This window comes from Equus caballus, chromosome 13 (assembly GCF_041296265.1).
Source record: "Equus caballus isolate H_3958 breed thoroughbred chromosome 13, TB-T2T, whole genome shotgun sequence".
Lineage (NCBI taxonomy): Eukaryota > Metazoa > Chordata > Mammalia > Perissodactyla > Equidae > Equus > Equus caballus.
Window position 1 is genome coordinate 37,189,416 of NC_091696.1, and position 15,656 is coordinate 37,205,071.

Genomic DNA, 15,656 nt, shown 5'->3' on the forward strand with positions numbered 1-15,656 from the left:
ACTGTCAAGCTCACTGATTCTTTCTTCAGCCGTGTCTAATCCACTGATGAACTCATCAAAGTCATCCTTCATTCCTGTCACAATGTTTTTGCTTTCTAACATTTCCTTTTGGTTCTTTGTTAGAGTTTCTATCTCTGTTTACATTACACATTTGTTCTTCATGTCTCTTAGAGACCTTAGCACATTAATCATAGTTATTTTATACTACCAGTCTGATATTTCAAAATCTCTGCCATATCTGCATCTGGTTCTGTTCTTTGCTTTGTTTATTCAGACTGGTTTTTTTTCCTTGCCTTTTTGCATGCTTTGTAATTTTTTGCTAATAACCAGACATCATGTATTGGTTACTAGGAACAGATGAAATTACTGCTTAAGTATGAGGTTTTATTTTTGCCTGTCTAGGAATTAGGCTGTGTTTACAGTTTGCTGTAGCCGTCGGAGGCTTTACTTTCCTCTAGTGTCCTTGTTTTTTCTTGTCCCCTGTTAGTTTTGGGTTTTCCTAGAGACTTATTCTTAAATATAGTCTGAGCCTGTGATTCTTTCTGCTGTAATCCGATTATTATATATGAGCCCTGTTTATGTGGTGGAAAGGTATAGGGGGAGAAAAAGTATTCTATAATCCTATACCTAGGTCTCAGTCTTTTATTAGGCCTGTGCCTCTGGGCTGTGACCCTCACAAGTGCTTCTCAGCTCTCCATCACCTGCTTAGTTGCGACAGAAATGCTAACGAGATGGAGTTGGGTATTTCCCTTCCCTCATGTATGTTAGGCTCTGATAAAGGAGTTTCCCTTGAGGACTGGCCTTTGTAACTCTGAACAGAACACTTGGGCATATTGAAAAATTGTTTATTTTATCCTGAGGTATTTCAGAATGGTTACTCCCTCCACCCTCCCTTTATGGAAGCACAAGGTATTTTTCTCTAATCTTCACCATGAGAACCTGCTGGGGCTCCTCGAGGTTAACTCATGAAAGGATGCAGGCTTTCGAAAACTTTGCCCCCAGGAGTTTTTAACTCTCAAGATAGCACACACTCAGCCTCTAGAAATTTGTCAATTACCATTTAAATGATCTTGTGAATTTCTGGCTCCAGGGACTTCGGCTCCCAGAAGCTGTAATTCTCTGTATTTGCCTGCATCTCCAGTTTTTGACGCATTTGTTTGCCCAGTGACCTCAGCTCTCTAATGGATCTAAGAACTGTTGCTTTCCAGTTTGTTCAGCTTTTTTGTCATAGTGAGAATGAGAGTGATAACTTCCTCCCTATTGGAGGAGACTATATTTTTATTAGTTCCTTGAACATGCTCAATTTCAGTTTGTAGCTTAAAAAAAATATGGCCTCAAAGAATCTTTCTTGACCATCTTTCATAAAGTAGCCCCATCTACTAATGGTTATTACAATAGGTAATCATTTATCAGTTTTTGCTTTTTGTGTGTTTCTTCTAGAATTTTTCTCTCATGAGAGCAGGAGCTGTGTCAGTCTTGTTCACAAATGTATTCAAGGTACCTTACACTCTGTACGCCACATAGTAGGCACTCAGTAAACATTTGTTGAATAAATGAATTGATCAGCAGTGATTGGTGACTGATGAGTTTTAGTAGATGTGGCAGAGGGAGATGTCTAAGTCAAGTCAGTCCCCAGGTTTCTGGCTTGTACATCTAGGTGGATAATGGTGCATCTTACTCAGATAAGGAATGTAGCAGGAGGAGTACATTTTCAGATGTGGTAATGAGTAGAGTTTGAAGTGCATATAGGACAACCAAGTATAATGGGTTTCCACCATAAAGTTCTGGAACTTATGAGAAAGACATTGACTAGAGCGGATTGTGACACTGTCAGTTTCAAACAGTAATTGGACCAAAGTGGGACTGGGTAAGATTGTTCAGAAGGAGTTTTGTAGACCTACTTTGAAGGTCTATTCATATACTGCTTTCAAATATTGTTTCTTTTTTACAATTCTATCTCTTTGTACTTTGACTTTTGCTCCTTTTTGAGATTACTCGTTTGTTTTTTCTTCCCCTCTGGATAATTTATATCAATGCCTGTCCTCTATAAGTAATCGCAATAGATATGAAGTTAGTGATTGTTTTTTTCTTTTCACAGAAATTCACATTACAGAATACTGTCGTAAGGGCAGTACAAGACTTGTCTTTGAATATATATGAGGGGCAAATCACTGTTCTTCTAGGGCATAATGGGGCAGGAAAGACTACCACCTTATCTATCCTCACAGGTATGTATTCAGGGTTCGCCCTGAGCACAGGTAGTGTGGAACAAGATCTGAAGCTTTTGTGTACGCTCTTGACATTGACATCATTGTCACTTAAGTGATGCATGCAGTTGTTGATTAATCCACTCTTCTTCAAGTGCAAATCACTTATTATTGTTTAAAAATCAGTATTTATTTTTGTATCTCAGGTGCATCAAACTTCTCACTTCATAGTTCACCGTCCTTATTGTAAAGTCTCTCTTTTTTAAAGTTTCATTTCTTTATTTCTTTTTATCTTACTCTTCCTACTATTCCTCTGTCCTTTCCTAAGAAACCATTCTAATTTGTTCGATGTACATTGTTTTCGTTTTAAAATGTGTCATATATATTCTTATGAGTTTATTTTTATATTCGTTAAAAAATTTTCAAACATATATACAGGTTGAAAGATTTTTAGTGACCACCCTTATACCCACTGTCTAGGTTTTACCATTTTAACATTTTATTATACTTTTCACATATCTATCAATCCCATTTTTTAGGCACCTCAAAATTAATGTTAGACATTAATATGCTTCCTACTAAATAATTTAGTATGCACATCATTAACTAAAACTTTTTCTTCTCCTATAAAGTTTTATTATGATGAAATGCTTAAATTTTAAGGGTTTATTTTCTGAATTTTGACATATGCATACATTTGTGTAATTCACTTCAATCTCTATTAAGATAGAGAACTTCACTAACATCCCAGAAAATTATCTCATTACTCAAGTGACCCACTTGTAGTTTAGAGCAACCAATACATTTCAGATAAAACAGTAACTTTATTCATTCATAACTTCAGTGTATATTAATATGCCATGTATTTGGATGGAAACTGAGAATGCAGTGATGAAAACAAAGTCCTTTCCTTCAAGGATCTTACAGGTGGGTGAGGCGAGGATACTGATGAGTAAATAGGAAATTTACTCCAAAGATATATCCATGTTCTAATCCTTGGAACCTGTGAGTGTTACCCTATATGGCAAAGACTTTGCAGACTTTTAACTGATTAAATAAAAAATTATGAGATGATCCTGGACTATCTGGGTGGGCCTTAAATTCAGTCACTGGTGTCCTTATAAGTGAAAGGCAGAAGGAGATTATAGACAAGCAGAAGAGGAGAGGAGGCACAGAAGAGAGAAAGCAATGTGGCGATGGACACATATAACTGGAGTGATGCTGCCACAAGGTAAGGACTATCAGCAGCCACCAGAACCTGGAAGAGGCAAGGAATGGGTTTTCCCCTAAGAGCCTCTATTGAGAGAGTGGCCCTGCTGACACCTTGATTTCAGCTCAGTGACACTGATTTCAGACTTCTGGTCTCTGGAACTGTGATAGAATAAATTTCTGTTGTTTTAAGCCCCTGAGTTTGTAGTAATTTGTTAAAGCAGCCATTGGAAACCAATACACTTATTATCTCAGAACATGCATCATGCACTTCCTTATGTGAATGTGCTCATGCCCTTTCCTTCCCTGGGAATGCCTGAACAACCACTCCACTTTTTGAAATAGCCTATTCATCTATGAAGATCTAGCTCAAAAGCAACTTCCTGATCCCCTCAACCAGAATTAATCACTCTTACCTCTTTTTGGTAACTGTTATGTCCTAAATGATTAGAAGAGTTCCTCACATAGTAAGTGCTCAGTAAATACTTGTGGAATAATTAATTCTATTGTGTATTACAGTTGTTGAGTCACCTGTATCCTCCATTAGATTTAAGTTGTTTGAGACAAGGGTCATGTCTTGTTAATTTTTTAAATGGTAACTTTTTTATTGAGGTAAAATTCCTATGACATAAAATTCACCATTTTACAGTATCCAGGTAAGTTGCATTTGCTACATTTACAATTGTGCAACTATTACTTCTATCTAGTTCCATAATAGTTTTGTTCCCCCCGAAAAGAAACCCTACACCTCTTAGCCATCACCCCCTCAATTTCCCATCCTCCCAGTCCTGGCAACTACTAATCTGATTTCACTCTGTATGGATTTGACTAATCTGGATATTTCATATAAATGGAATCATACAATATTTGGCCTTTTGTGTCTGTCTTCTTTCACTTAGCATAAAGTTTTCTAGTTTCATCAGTGATGTAGCACGTATCAGTATTTAATTCCTTTTCATGGCTGATTAATATTCTGCTGTATGCATGTACTACATTCTGTTTATTCATCAGTCAATGGACATTTTGGTTGCTTTACCTTTTGGCTGTTGTGCTGCTGTGATCATTCATGTACAAGTTTGTGTTTGAACACCTGTTGTTTTTTTTTTTTAAGATTTTATTTTTTCCTTTTTCTCCCCAAAGCCCCCCGGTACATAGTTGTATATTCTTCGTTGTGTGTCCATCTAGTTGTGGCATGTGGGACGCTGCCCCAGCGTGGTCCGATGAGCAGCGCCATGTCCGCGCCCAGGACTCGAACCAACGAAACACTGGGCCGCCTGCAGCGGAGCGTGCGAACTTAACCGCTCAGCCACGGGGCCAGCCCCTTGAACACCTGTTTTAAATTCTTTTGGATATATACCTAAGAGTGTAATGGCTGGATCATATGGTGATTCTCAGTTTAATGTTTTAAGAACTGCCAAACTGTTTTCCATGGTGAATGCCTTGTTTTATATTCCTATCAGCCATGTGTGAGGATTCCAATTTCTCCACATCCTTACCGACATTTCTTATTATCCTTTATTTTTAATTCTAGCCATCCTATAAGAGTTAAAAGTGGTTTCTCCTTGTGGCTTTGATTTGAATATTCTTAGTAACCAATGAGTTGAGAGTCTTTGCATGTGCTCATTGGCCATTTATAGATCTTATTAGGAGAAATGTCTGTTCAAGTCCTTTGTCCATTTTTTAATTGGGATGTTTGTCTTTTTGTTGTTGAGTTACAAAATGTAGTTATGTATTCTGGATTCTAACCTCTTATCACATCTGATTTACAATTTTTTTTTCTTGCGTTCTGTGGACTGCCTTTTCACTACCTTGAAAGTGCTCTTAGATGCACAGTTTTTTAATTTTTATAAAGCCCAATTTACCTATTATTTCTTTTGTTGTTTATGGTTTTGGTAGCATATCTAAGAATCGATTGCAAAATCCTATGTCACAAAGATTTACCACTATATGTTCTTCTAAGAGTTTTATAGTATTAAATCTTACCATTTAGGTCTGTAATCCATTTTGAGTTCATTTTGTTTAACTCCATTCTTTTGCATGTGAATATCCAGTTGTCCAAGCACCATTTATTGAAGAGATTATCCTTTCCCTATTGAGGTCTTGGCACCTTTGTTAAAAATCAATTTTCCATAGTTGTATGGGTTTATTTCTGGATTCTAAATTCCATTCCATTTATATATATTTGTACCAGCATCACACTGTTTTCATTACTGTCGTTTTGTAGTAAGTTTTGAAATTGGAAAGTGTGAGTTCTCCAACTTTGTATTTCATTTTCAAGATTACTTTGGCTATTTGAGGTCTCTTGTAATTCCATATGAATTTGAGGGTCAGCTTTTCCATTTCTGCAAAAAGGTCTTTGAGATTTTGCTAGGGATTACATTGTTTGTAGACTATTTTGGGGACTAGTGCCATTTTAACAATATTAAGTCTTCCAATCCACGACCATGAGCTATATGTCCATTTACCTAGATCTTTAACTTATTTCAGCAATGGTTTATAATTTTCAGTGTACAAGTCTTGAACCTCCTTGGTTAAGTATATTTCTACCTTTTTTTTCTTATTTCTGATACTCTTGTAAGTGGAATTATTTTCTTAATTTAATTTTCAAGTTGCTAATTACTAGTGTATAGAAATGCAACTGATTTTTGTGTGTCGAATTTGTATTCTGCAACTTTGCTAAATTTCTTTATAACTTCTATTAGTTTTGTTTAGAGTCTCTGAAATTTTTATATATAAGATCATACGATCTGTTAATAGAATTACTTTTACCTCTTCCTTTTCAGTTTAGATGTGTTTTACTTCTTTTTGTTGCCTAATTGCTTTGTCTAGAATTTAAAGTACAAAGTTGCATAGCAATAGTGAAAGAAGGCAACCTCGTCTTGTTTCTGGTCTTAGGGGAAAGCTTTGTCTTTCACCACTGAATTAATTTCAACTGTGGTTTTTTCATAAGCGTCCTTTTTGATGTTGATCCCGGTATGCTGAATGTTTCTACCATGAAAGAGTGTTGAATTTTTTTTATATGCTTCTTCTGCATCAATTGAGATGACTATGTGGAGTTTCTTCCTTTGTCCTATCAATGTGATGTATTATATTGATTTATTTTCATATGTTCAACCCCCTTAGCATCTTGGGATAAATCCTACTTGATCGTGATGTATAATCTTGTTAATATGCTGTTGAAATCAGTTTGCTATTATTTTGTTGAGGATTTTTGCATATGCATTCATGAGGGATATTGGTCTACAGCTTTCTTTCTTTTTAATGTCTTTATATGACTTTTCTATCAAGGTAATGCTGGTTGTATAGAATTGGTAAAGGAAGTGTTCTCTTCTTTTCAATTTTTTGGAAGAGTTTGAGAAGGATTGGTATTGACTCCTCTTTAAATGTTTGGGGGAGTTAACCAATGCAGACATCTGGTTCTGGATTTTTGTATTTTGGGAGATTTTTGATTACTGATTCAATCTCTTTACTTGTTATAGATCTCTTCAGATTTTCTATTTTTTCTTGAGTCAGTTTTGCTATTTTGTGTGTTTCTAGGAATTTGCCAATTTTATCTAGGTTGTTTAATTTTTTGGCATACAATTGTTCATAATGTTCTTCTATAATATTTTTTACTTCTGTAAGATCTGTAGCAATGTGCCCACTTTCATCTGATTTTAGTAATTTGAACATTCTCTTATTTTTTTCTTCATCAGCCTGGCAAAAGTTTGTCAATGTTTTCATAAACCCAACTTTTAGTTACATTGATTCTTTCTAATATTTTTATATTCTTTATTTTATTTTTCTCTGCTCTAATCTTTATTATTTCCTTTCTTCTGCTACCTTTGGGTTAGCTTGCTCTTCAATTTTTAGTTCCCTGAGGTAAAATTGGGTTATTTGATTTTAATGCAAGTGCCTAAAAATATAAATTTCTCTCTAAGCACTGCTTTCCCTGCATGCAATAAGTTATGTAATATTGTGTTTACATATTCATGTGTCTCAGAGTATTTTCTTTCTTTTTTTTTTTTTTTTTTGAGGAAGATTAGCCCTGAGCTAACATCTGCTGCACATAAAATAGGGACATTTAATCACACTAAATATAATGGATAATCTTGAACACATTTTTCCCCTTCAGAGTACATTTTGTAGAGTTAATGAGTTGTGAAATTTAAGTAGTTTTGTAGCTATATTTAGTACATTATCAGATATTTCTCCATAAAACTGGCCCAGGTGCAATCTATGCAAAAATGCCTTGTAAATATTTTTAGACTATTTTATGTGATTATGTTTTGTCTTCTAACTAAATTTTAACTTCTTGAGGATAAGGGTCCTGTGAAGTTTTAGTTTTTAAAAAAATCTAGCACAGTGTTCATAATGCTGTGTTCACATAAGATGGTTCACGTATATCGTCAAATGGCAGAAAGCAGTACTAGAATATTAGAACAGCAAATTCCTTAAAACGTTTTTTGTTACTCAAATAATTAATATTATTTTATGCTCATTGGAAGCTGGAATATATGGATAAAAAAAGGAAAAAATTGTTTCTTTCCCCATTATCAGAAGATAACCATTGATATTTACCAGACTATTTCTTCAAGTTTTATTTTTATTGCAGTAACATTGGTTTATAACATTATGTAAATTTCAGGTGTACATCATTATATTTCAATTTCCGTGTAGATTACATCATGTTCACCACCCAAAGACTAATTACAATCTATCACCATACACATGTGACTAATCATCCCTTTTGCCCTCCTCCCTTCCTTCTTCCCTTCTGGTAACCACTGATCCAATCTCTGTCTCTATGTGTTTGTTTGTTGTTGTTTTCATCTTCTATTTATGAGTGAGATCATATGGTATTTGATGTTCCTCCCTCTGACTTATTTTGCTTAGCATTATACCCTTCCATCCATCTTGTCACAAATGGTACGATTTCATCCTTTTTATGGCTGAGTAGTATTCCGTTGTATATATATACCACATTTTGTTTTTTATCCATTCATCCCTTGATGGGTACCAAGCTTGCTTCCAAGTTTTGGCTGTTGTGAATAATGCTGTGGTGAACATAGGGGTGCATATATCCTTAGGCATTCATGTTTTCATGTGGAATAGCTGGATCATATCGTAGTTCTATTCTTAATTTTTTTGAGGTGTCTCCATACGGTTTTCCATAGTGGCTGCACCAGTTTGCACTACCATCTGCAGTATATGAGTGTTCCCTTCTCTCCACATCCTGTCCAATGCTTGCTTTTTCCTGTCTTGTTAATTATAGTCATTCTGACAGGAGTGAGGTGATATCTCATTGTAATTTTGATTTACATTTCCCTGATAGTTAATGATGGTGACCATCTTTTCATGTGCCTATTGGTCATCTGTGTATCTTCTTTGGAGAAATCTCTGTTCATATCTTCTCCCATTTTTAATTGGGTTGTTGGTTTTTTGTCTTTGAGATGTGTGAATTCTTTGTATATTTTGGATATTAACCCCTTATCTGATATATAGTTTGCAAATATCTTCTCCCAATTGTTAGGTTGTCTTTTTGTTTTGTTGATGGTTTCCTTTGTTGTGCAGAAGCTTTTTAGTTTGATGTAGTCCAATTTGTTTATTTTTTCTATTGTTTGCGTTGCCCAGTCAGACATGGTTCTTGAAAATATGCTGCTAAGGCAGATGTCGAAGAGCGTACTGCCTATGTTTGCTTCTAGAAGCTTCATGGTTTCTGGTCTTAAATTCAAGTCTTTAATCCATTTTGAGTTGATTTCTTTGTGTGGTGTAAGATAATAGTCTACTTTCATTCTTTTGCATGTGGCTGTTTTTTCCCACCATTTGTTGAAGAGACTTTCCTTTCTCCATTGTACGTTCTTGACTGCTTTGTGGAAAACTAGCTGTCCAGAGATGTGTGGGTTTACTTCTGGGCTCTAGATTATGTTCTGTTGATCTGTGTGTCTGTTTTTGTGCTAGTACCATGCTGTTTTGACTACCTATAGCTTTGTAGTGTATTTTGAAGTCAAGGAACGTGATATCTCCAGCTTTGTTCTTTGTTTTCAGGGTTGCTTTGGCTATTTGGGGTTTTTTATTGTTCCATATAAATTTTAGGATTCTTGTTCTATTTCTGTGAAAAATGTTGTTGGAGCTTTGATAGGGATTGCATTGAATTTGTAGATTGTTTTAGGAAGTATGGTCTTTTTAACTATGTTTATTCTTCCAATCCAAGAACATGGAATATCTTTCTATTTCTTTGTGTCTTCTTCAATTTCTTTCAACAATGTTTTGTAGTTTTCAGTATACAGGTCTTTCAGCTCTTTGGTTAAATTTATTCCTAGGTATTTTATTCTGTTTGTTACAATTGTAAATGGGATTGTATTCTTAATTTCTCTTTCTGCTACTTCGTTGTTAGTGTTTAGGAAAGCAACTGATTTTTTGTATGTTTATTTTGTATCCTGCAAATTTACTTCATTCATTTATTTTTTCTAAAAGTTGTTTTGTGCATTCTTTAGGGTTTTCTGTGTATAAAATCATGTCATCTTCAAATAGTGACAGTTTTACTTCTTACTTTCCAATTTAGATCCCTTTTATTTCTTTTTCTTGCCTGATTTCTCTAGCTAGGACATCCAATACTGTGTTAAATAAGAGTGGTGTCAGTAGGCATCCTTGTCTGGTTCCTGTTCTTAGAGGGATACCTTTCAGTTTTTCTCCATTGAGAATGATTTAGCTGTGGGTTTGTCATATATGGCCTTTATTATGTTTATGTACTTTCCTTCCATAACCATTTTATTCAGAGTTTTCATCATGAATGAATGCTGTCTCTTGTCAAATGCTTTCTCTGCATCTATTGAGATGATCATGTGATTTTTAGTTTTCATTTTGTTAACATAGTGTATCACGTTGATTGATTTGTGGATGTTGAACCATCCCTATGTTCCTGGAATAAATCCCACTTGATCATGGTGTATGATCTTTTTAATGTGTTGTTGTATTTGATTTGCTAGTATTTTGCTGAGGAGTTTCTGCATCAATGTTCATCAATGATAGCAGCCTGTAATTTTCTTTTTCTCTGTTGTCCTTGTGTGGTTTTCGTATCAGCATAATGTTGGCTTCATAGAATGATTTGTAAGCTTTCCTTCCCCTTCAATTTTTTGGAAGAGTTTGAGAAGGATAGGTAGTAAGCCTTCTTTGAATGTTTTATAGAATTCACAAGGGAATCCGTCTGGTCCTGGACTTTCATTTTTTGGTAGAGTCTTGATTACTGTTTTGATCTCCTTACTGATTCTTGGTCTATTCAAATTCTGTATTTCTTCTTGATTCAGTTTTGGAAGTTTGTATCATTCTGAGAATTTACCATTTCTTCTAGATTATCCAATTTGTTGGCATATAGCTTTTTGTAGTATTCTCTTATAATCTTTTGTATTTCTGAGGTGTCTGTTGTAATTTCTCCTCTTTTATTTCTGATTTTATTTATTTGAGCCTTCTCTCTTTGTTTCTTGGTGAGTCTAGCTAGAGGTTTGTCAATTTTGTTTATCTTTTCAAAGAACCAGCTCTTAGTTTCATTGATTTTTCTCATTTTTTAGTCTCTATTTCATTTATTTCTGCTCTGATTTTTATTATTTCCTTCCTTCTACTGATTTTGGGCTTTGTTTGTTACTTTTCTAGTTCCTTCAAGCGCACTGCTAGATTGTTCATTTAAGATTTTTCTTGTTTGTTGACTTAGCCATATTGCTATAAACCTCCCTCTTAGAACCACTTTTGCTGTATCCCAACAATTTTGGCATGTCATATTTTCATTATCATATGTCTCTAGGTATTTTTTTATTTCTCCTTTGATCTCATCATTGATCCAATTGTTATTCAGTAGCATTTTGTTTAATCTCCACATATTGGTGGCTTTTCTGATTTTGTTCCTGTAGTTGATTTCTAGTTTCATACCATCGTGTTAGAAAAGATGCTTGGTATTATGTCTGTCTTCTTATTTTATTGATACTTGTTTTGTGGCCTAATATGTGATTTATCCTGGAGAATGTTCCATGTACCTTCCAAAAGAATGTGTATTTTGCAGTTTGTGGATGTAATGTTCTGTATATATTTACTAAGTCCATCTGGTCTAATGTGTCATTTAAGGCCAATGTTCCCCCACTGATCTTCTGTTTGGATGATCTATTCATTGGGGTAAGTGGAGTGTTAAAGTCCTCTACTAGTATTGTGTTACTATTTCTCCTTTTATGTCTGTTAATAATTGCTTTATATATTTAGGTGTTCCTCTGTTGGGGGCATAGATATTTACAAGTGTTATATCCTGTCTTTGGATTGTTCCCTTTATTATTATGTAGTGCCCTTGTTTCTTATTACAGTTTTTGTTTTAAAGTCTATTTTGTTTGATATAAGTATTGCTACCCCAGCTTTCTTTTCATTGCTATTTGCATAGAATACCTTTTTCCATCCCTTCACTTTCAGTTTGTGAGTGTCCTTAGGTCTGAAATGTTTCTCTTGTATGCAGCCTATATGTGGGTCTTGTTTTTTATTCACTCGGCCACTCTATGCCTTTTGATTGATGCATTTAGTCCATTGACATGTAAAGTAGCTATTGTTAAGAATGTACTTATTGCCATTTTGTTACTTTGTTTCTGGGTGTTTTAGTAGTTCTTCTCTGTTCCTCTCTTCTTCTCTTGCTCTCTTCCCTTGTGCTTTGATGGCTTTCTTTAGTATTATGTTTGGGCTCCTTTCTTGTAACTTTTTGCGTATTTATTATAGATTTCTGGTTTGTGATTACCATGAGCTTCATATATAATAATCTACATATGTAGCAATCTATATTAAGTTGATGGTCTCTTTAGTGTGACTTCTTGCTAACAGCTCTACTCTTTTACTCCCCTTCTCCCACATTTTATGTTTTTTATATCATATTTAACCTCTTTGTGTGTGTGTATGCATTACCTTTTTATCATGGAAATGGAACATTTTAATACTTTTGTCTTTTGACCTTCACATTAGCTTCATAGGTGGTTGATTTGCTACCTTTATTGTGTATTTGCCTTTACCAGGGATTTTAGTATTTTCTTTCTTATAATTTTCTTATTCCAATTTGTGGTCTTCTCTTTTCCACTAAAATAAGTCCCTTTAGCACGTCTTGTAAGGCAGGTTTCTTGGTGATAAACTCCTTTAGTTTTTGCTTGTCTGGGAATGTCTTTATCTCTCCTTCCATTCCTAATGGTAACTTTGCTGGGTAGAGTATTCTTGGCTGTACATTTTTTTCTTTCAGTGCTTTAAATATATCATGCCACTCCCTTCTAGCCTGTAAGGTTTCTGCTGAGAGGTCGGCTAATAGCCTTATGTGGTTTCCTTTGTATGTAGCTTATGGCCTTCTCTTGCAGCTTTTGTGATTTCCTCTTTATCTTTAATTTTTGACATTTTAATTACTATGTGTCTTGGTGTGGGCCTTTGGAGTTTATCTTGTTTGGTGCTCTTTGTGTTTCCTGTACTTGGAAGTCTGTTTCCTTCCTTAGGTTAGGAAAGTTTTCAGCAATTATTTCTTCAAATAGATTCTCTGCCCCTTTGTCTCTCTTCTCCTGGGACACCTATGATATGGATGTTAGTGCACTTGATGTTGTCCCAGGGGTCCCTTAGACTGTCCTCCTTATTTGAACTTTTTTATCTTTTCAGCTTGAATGATGTCCTCTAGTCTTTCATCCAGCTCACTGATCCGTTCTTCCATATCATCTATTTTGATATTGAGTCCCTCTAGTGAATCTTTCATTTCCAGTACTTCATTCTTCATCCAGTATTCATTTCTGATTGGTTCTTTTTTACATTTTCCAATTCTTTGTTGAAGTTCTTGCTGAGTTCATCCATTTTTCTCCCAAGATCAGTGAGCATCCTTATGACCATTAGTTTGTACTCTTTCTCAGGTAGATCATTTATTTCTGTTTCATCTACTTCTTTTTCTGAGGTTTTTGTCCTCTTCCCCTACTTGGAATGTATTCCTTTGTCTCCTCATTTTGCTTCTTTCTCTGTGCTGATATCTGTGTATTAGGTAGGTCAGGTACATCTCCTAATCTTGGAGAGGTGATCTTCTGTAAGAGATGCCTGTGAGGCCTGGCAGTGTGTTCCCTCTCATCACCAGTTCCAAATGTTCCAGGAGTGTGCTCTGTGTGGGCTACATGTGTCCTTCTGTTGTGGCAGGGTTGCTCTTGCTGCAAGTGCCTAGGGAGGATAAGCTGTCCCTCTGGCCAACTGGTTGTAATGCTTAGCTGTGTGTGGTTTTTATTGACCCTTCAGTCACTTTACTGGACGTGGGGGGCCCCAGCACAGTTGGCTGCAAGGTCTAATAGCACATTCCTGTTGCGGTTTTTCTGTTAAGTGAGTAGGCCCCCCAGTGTGGCTGGTTGCTAGGCTCAGGGCCTTGCAATTGCTGTAGGCCTCCAGCCTGCAAGGCTGTTGTCAGCTCTCTTAGGTTTGCAGATGAGTGGGGCCAGCCCCAGGCGTGGGAGCACCCACTTTTTCCAGGCTTTGGAAGGTGGTGCCAATCCTCTATATGGCTGTTTGAGAAATGCAAGTCTGCTGCAGCTGATAAGTTCCACTGCCTGCAGGGCCCCACACCCCATTGACACAGTCCTGCCCCATGTGCACACCTTGTCCCACTAAAGGACACACAGTCACTCTGCTGCAGAGGCCCCACATACTCTGCCCATGCAGTCCTGCCCCTCACACACACCCTGTCCTGCAGAGGTGGACCCACTCACCTGACTACAGAGGTTCCAGACACCCTGCCTGTACTGGCCCATAAGTTGCCCAAGGGCTTGCTGTTGGTTGGGGCCAGTCTCTAGGGCAGGCTGCCTGCCCTGGCTTAGCTGGATTAAGTCAATGTTCTAGAGGATTGGGCAGACTCCTGTGCTAACAGGTCAGAGGAAGAACTCCAGTGGTGTCTGCCAGCTTCTGTGTCAGCATGCTTGTATCAGGTGACAATAATGCTTGTTGCCCATGTCTCAGTCCCTGGGAAGGTGACCCCAGCCTGGGGAGGTCTCATCTCTCACTGAGATATGCCCAGAGCCTATTAAGTGAGTCTCTTTTCGCTAAGGGACTGTCACCTTTCTTTCTGGTGATTTTAGGTTGCTTTCCAAAAATGAGTGAATTTGTGTATGGGCCCTTTAAGAGTAGGCTTTTTTTCCCCCCTTATGTCCAATAGCTTTTCTGGAGGTATTCCCTGTTGTTAATAGCCAGCAAAGCCAGATATTATGACACTTGTCTTGGTTGTAGTGAGTCCAAAAGCTGCTCATTGTGGTAATGCTCCCTCACTCAGATCTCCCACTCCTCCAGGGAAGGCTTCATACCTTAAGGTTGCTCCTGGCCCGTGGCTCAAAGGTGAATTTTTTCTCTCCAGAAAGGGATTTCTGCCTCTTCCACCTCAGTCAGCACTGTCCCTTATTATGGAGGTTCTTTTTATCCAGTTTTCAGTTCTCTCTCAGGGGTATTGTTCCAAGAGTAGTGGTAAATTTGTGTCCATAGGAGGTGGTGAGTTCAGAGTCCACCGACACTACCATCTTGACACTCTCTACCAGACTGTTTCTTCTGTAGGAGACACTGATAATTCTTTTGGGTGATCCATAAGTAGACTATGTGAGGTGCTAATGAACAGTATGTTGTAAGGTTCTCTCACTGAAGCTAAGCTTCTGTCATGTCTTCTGCTTAATTCTAGGTTTCTATCTTCCTTCCCATGGAAAAGTCTATATTAATGGTTATGATATCTCCAAAGACATGGATCAAGTCAGGAAAAGCATGGGCTTGTGCCCCCAGGATGACATATTGTTTCCAGACCTGACAGTAGAAGAACATCTCTCTTTCTACTGTGTGGTGAGCCAGAGATGTATTCCTTTTCCCACTCTTTTTATATGCTTCGGGCAGTGTGACCAAGGATCAACATCCTTACCCTTATTTAGTGGAAGTTCATTTTTTTTGAGGCACTGTTCTTTTACCATAAAGGGAAGCAAAGGGAAGAGAAAACGTCTTGTTTATAGATAGCTGTGTAAGAAAAGTTTTGATGTAAGAATTTTCTAAAGATAAAGTTGGAAGCACCATATAAACTCAGGCTTTTCTTTCTAGATAAAAGGAGTACCTCCAGAGAAGCGTCGAGTGGAAATTGAAAAAATGCTGACTGCTTTTGGCTTGATAGAAAAGCGTAATGTAGTTTCACAGTCGTTGAGTGGAGGAATGAAGCGCAAACTCTCCATCATTATATCACTTGTAGGAGGCTCCAAGGTGAAGAATGATTAA

The 15,656-nt window shown here is 36.7% G+C and overlaps 1 protein-coding gene across 5 annotated transcripts in view; it reads left to right on the top strand.

Annotated features, from left to right (window-relative positions):
* Positions 1 to 15,656, top strand: part of ABCA14 (ATP binding cassette subfamily A member 14) — a 205,015-nt gene that overhangs the window by 100,840 nt on the left and 88,519 nt on the right. For all 5 annotated transcript variants that reach the window (XM_023616173.2, XM_070232208.1, XM_070232210.1 and 2 more), the window contains 3 exons: positions 2,099 to 2,228; positions 15,082 to 15,236; positions 15,486 to 15,641. In XM_023616173.2, coding sequence (XP_023471941.2) covers positions 2,099 to 2,228; positions 15,082 to 15,236; positions 15,486 to 15,641 — 441 coding nt within the window. The remainder of the gene's footprint in view (positions 1 to 2,098; positions 2,229 to 15,081; positions 15,237 to 15,485; positions 15,642 to 15,656) is intronic.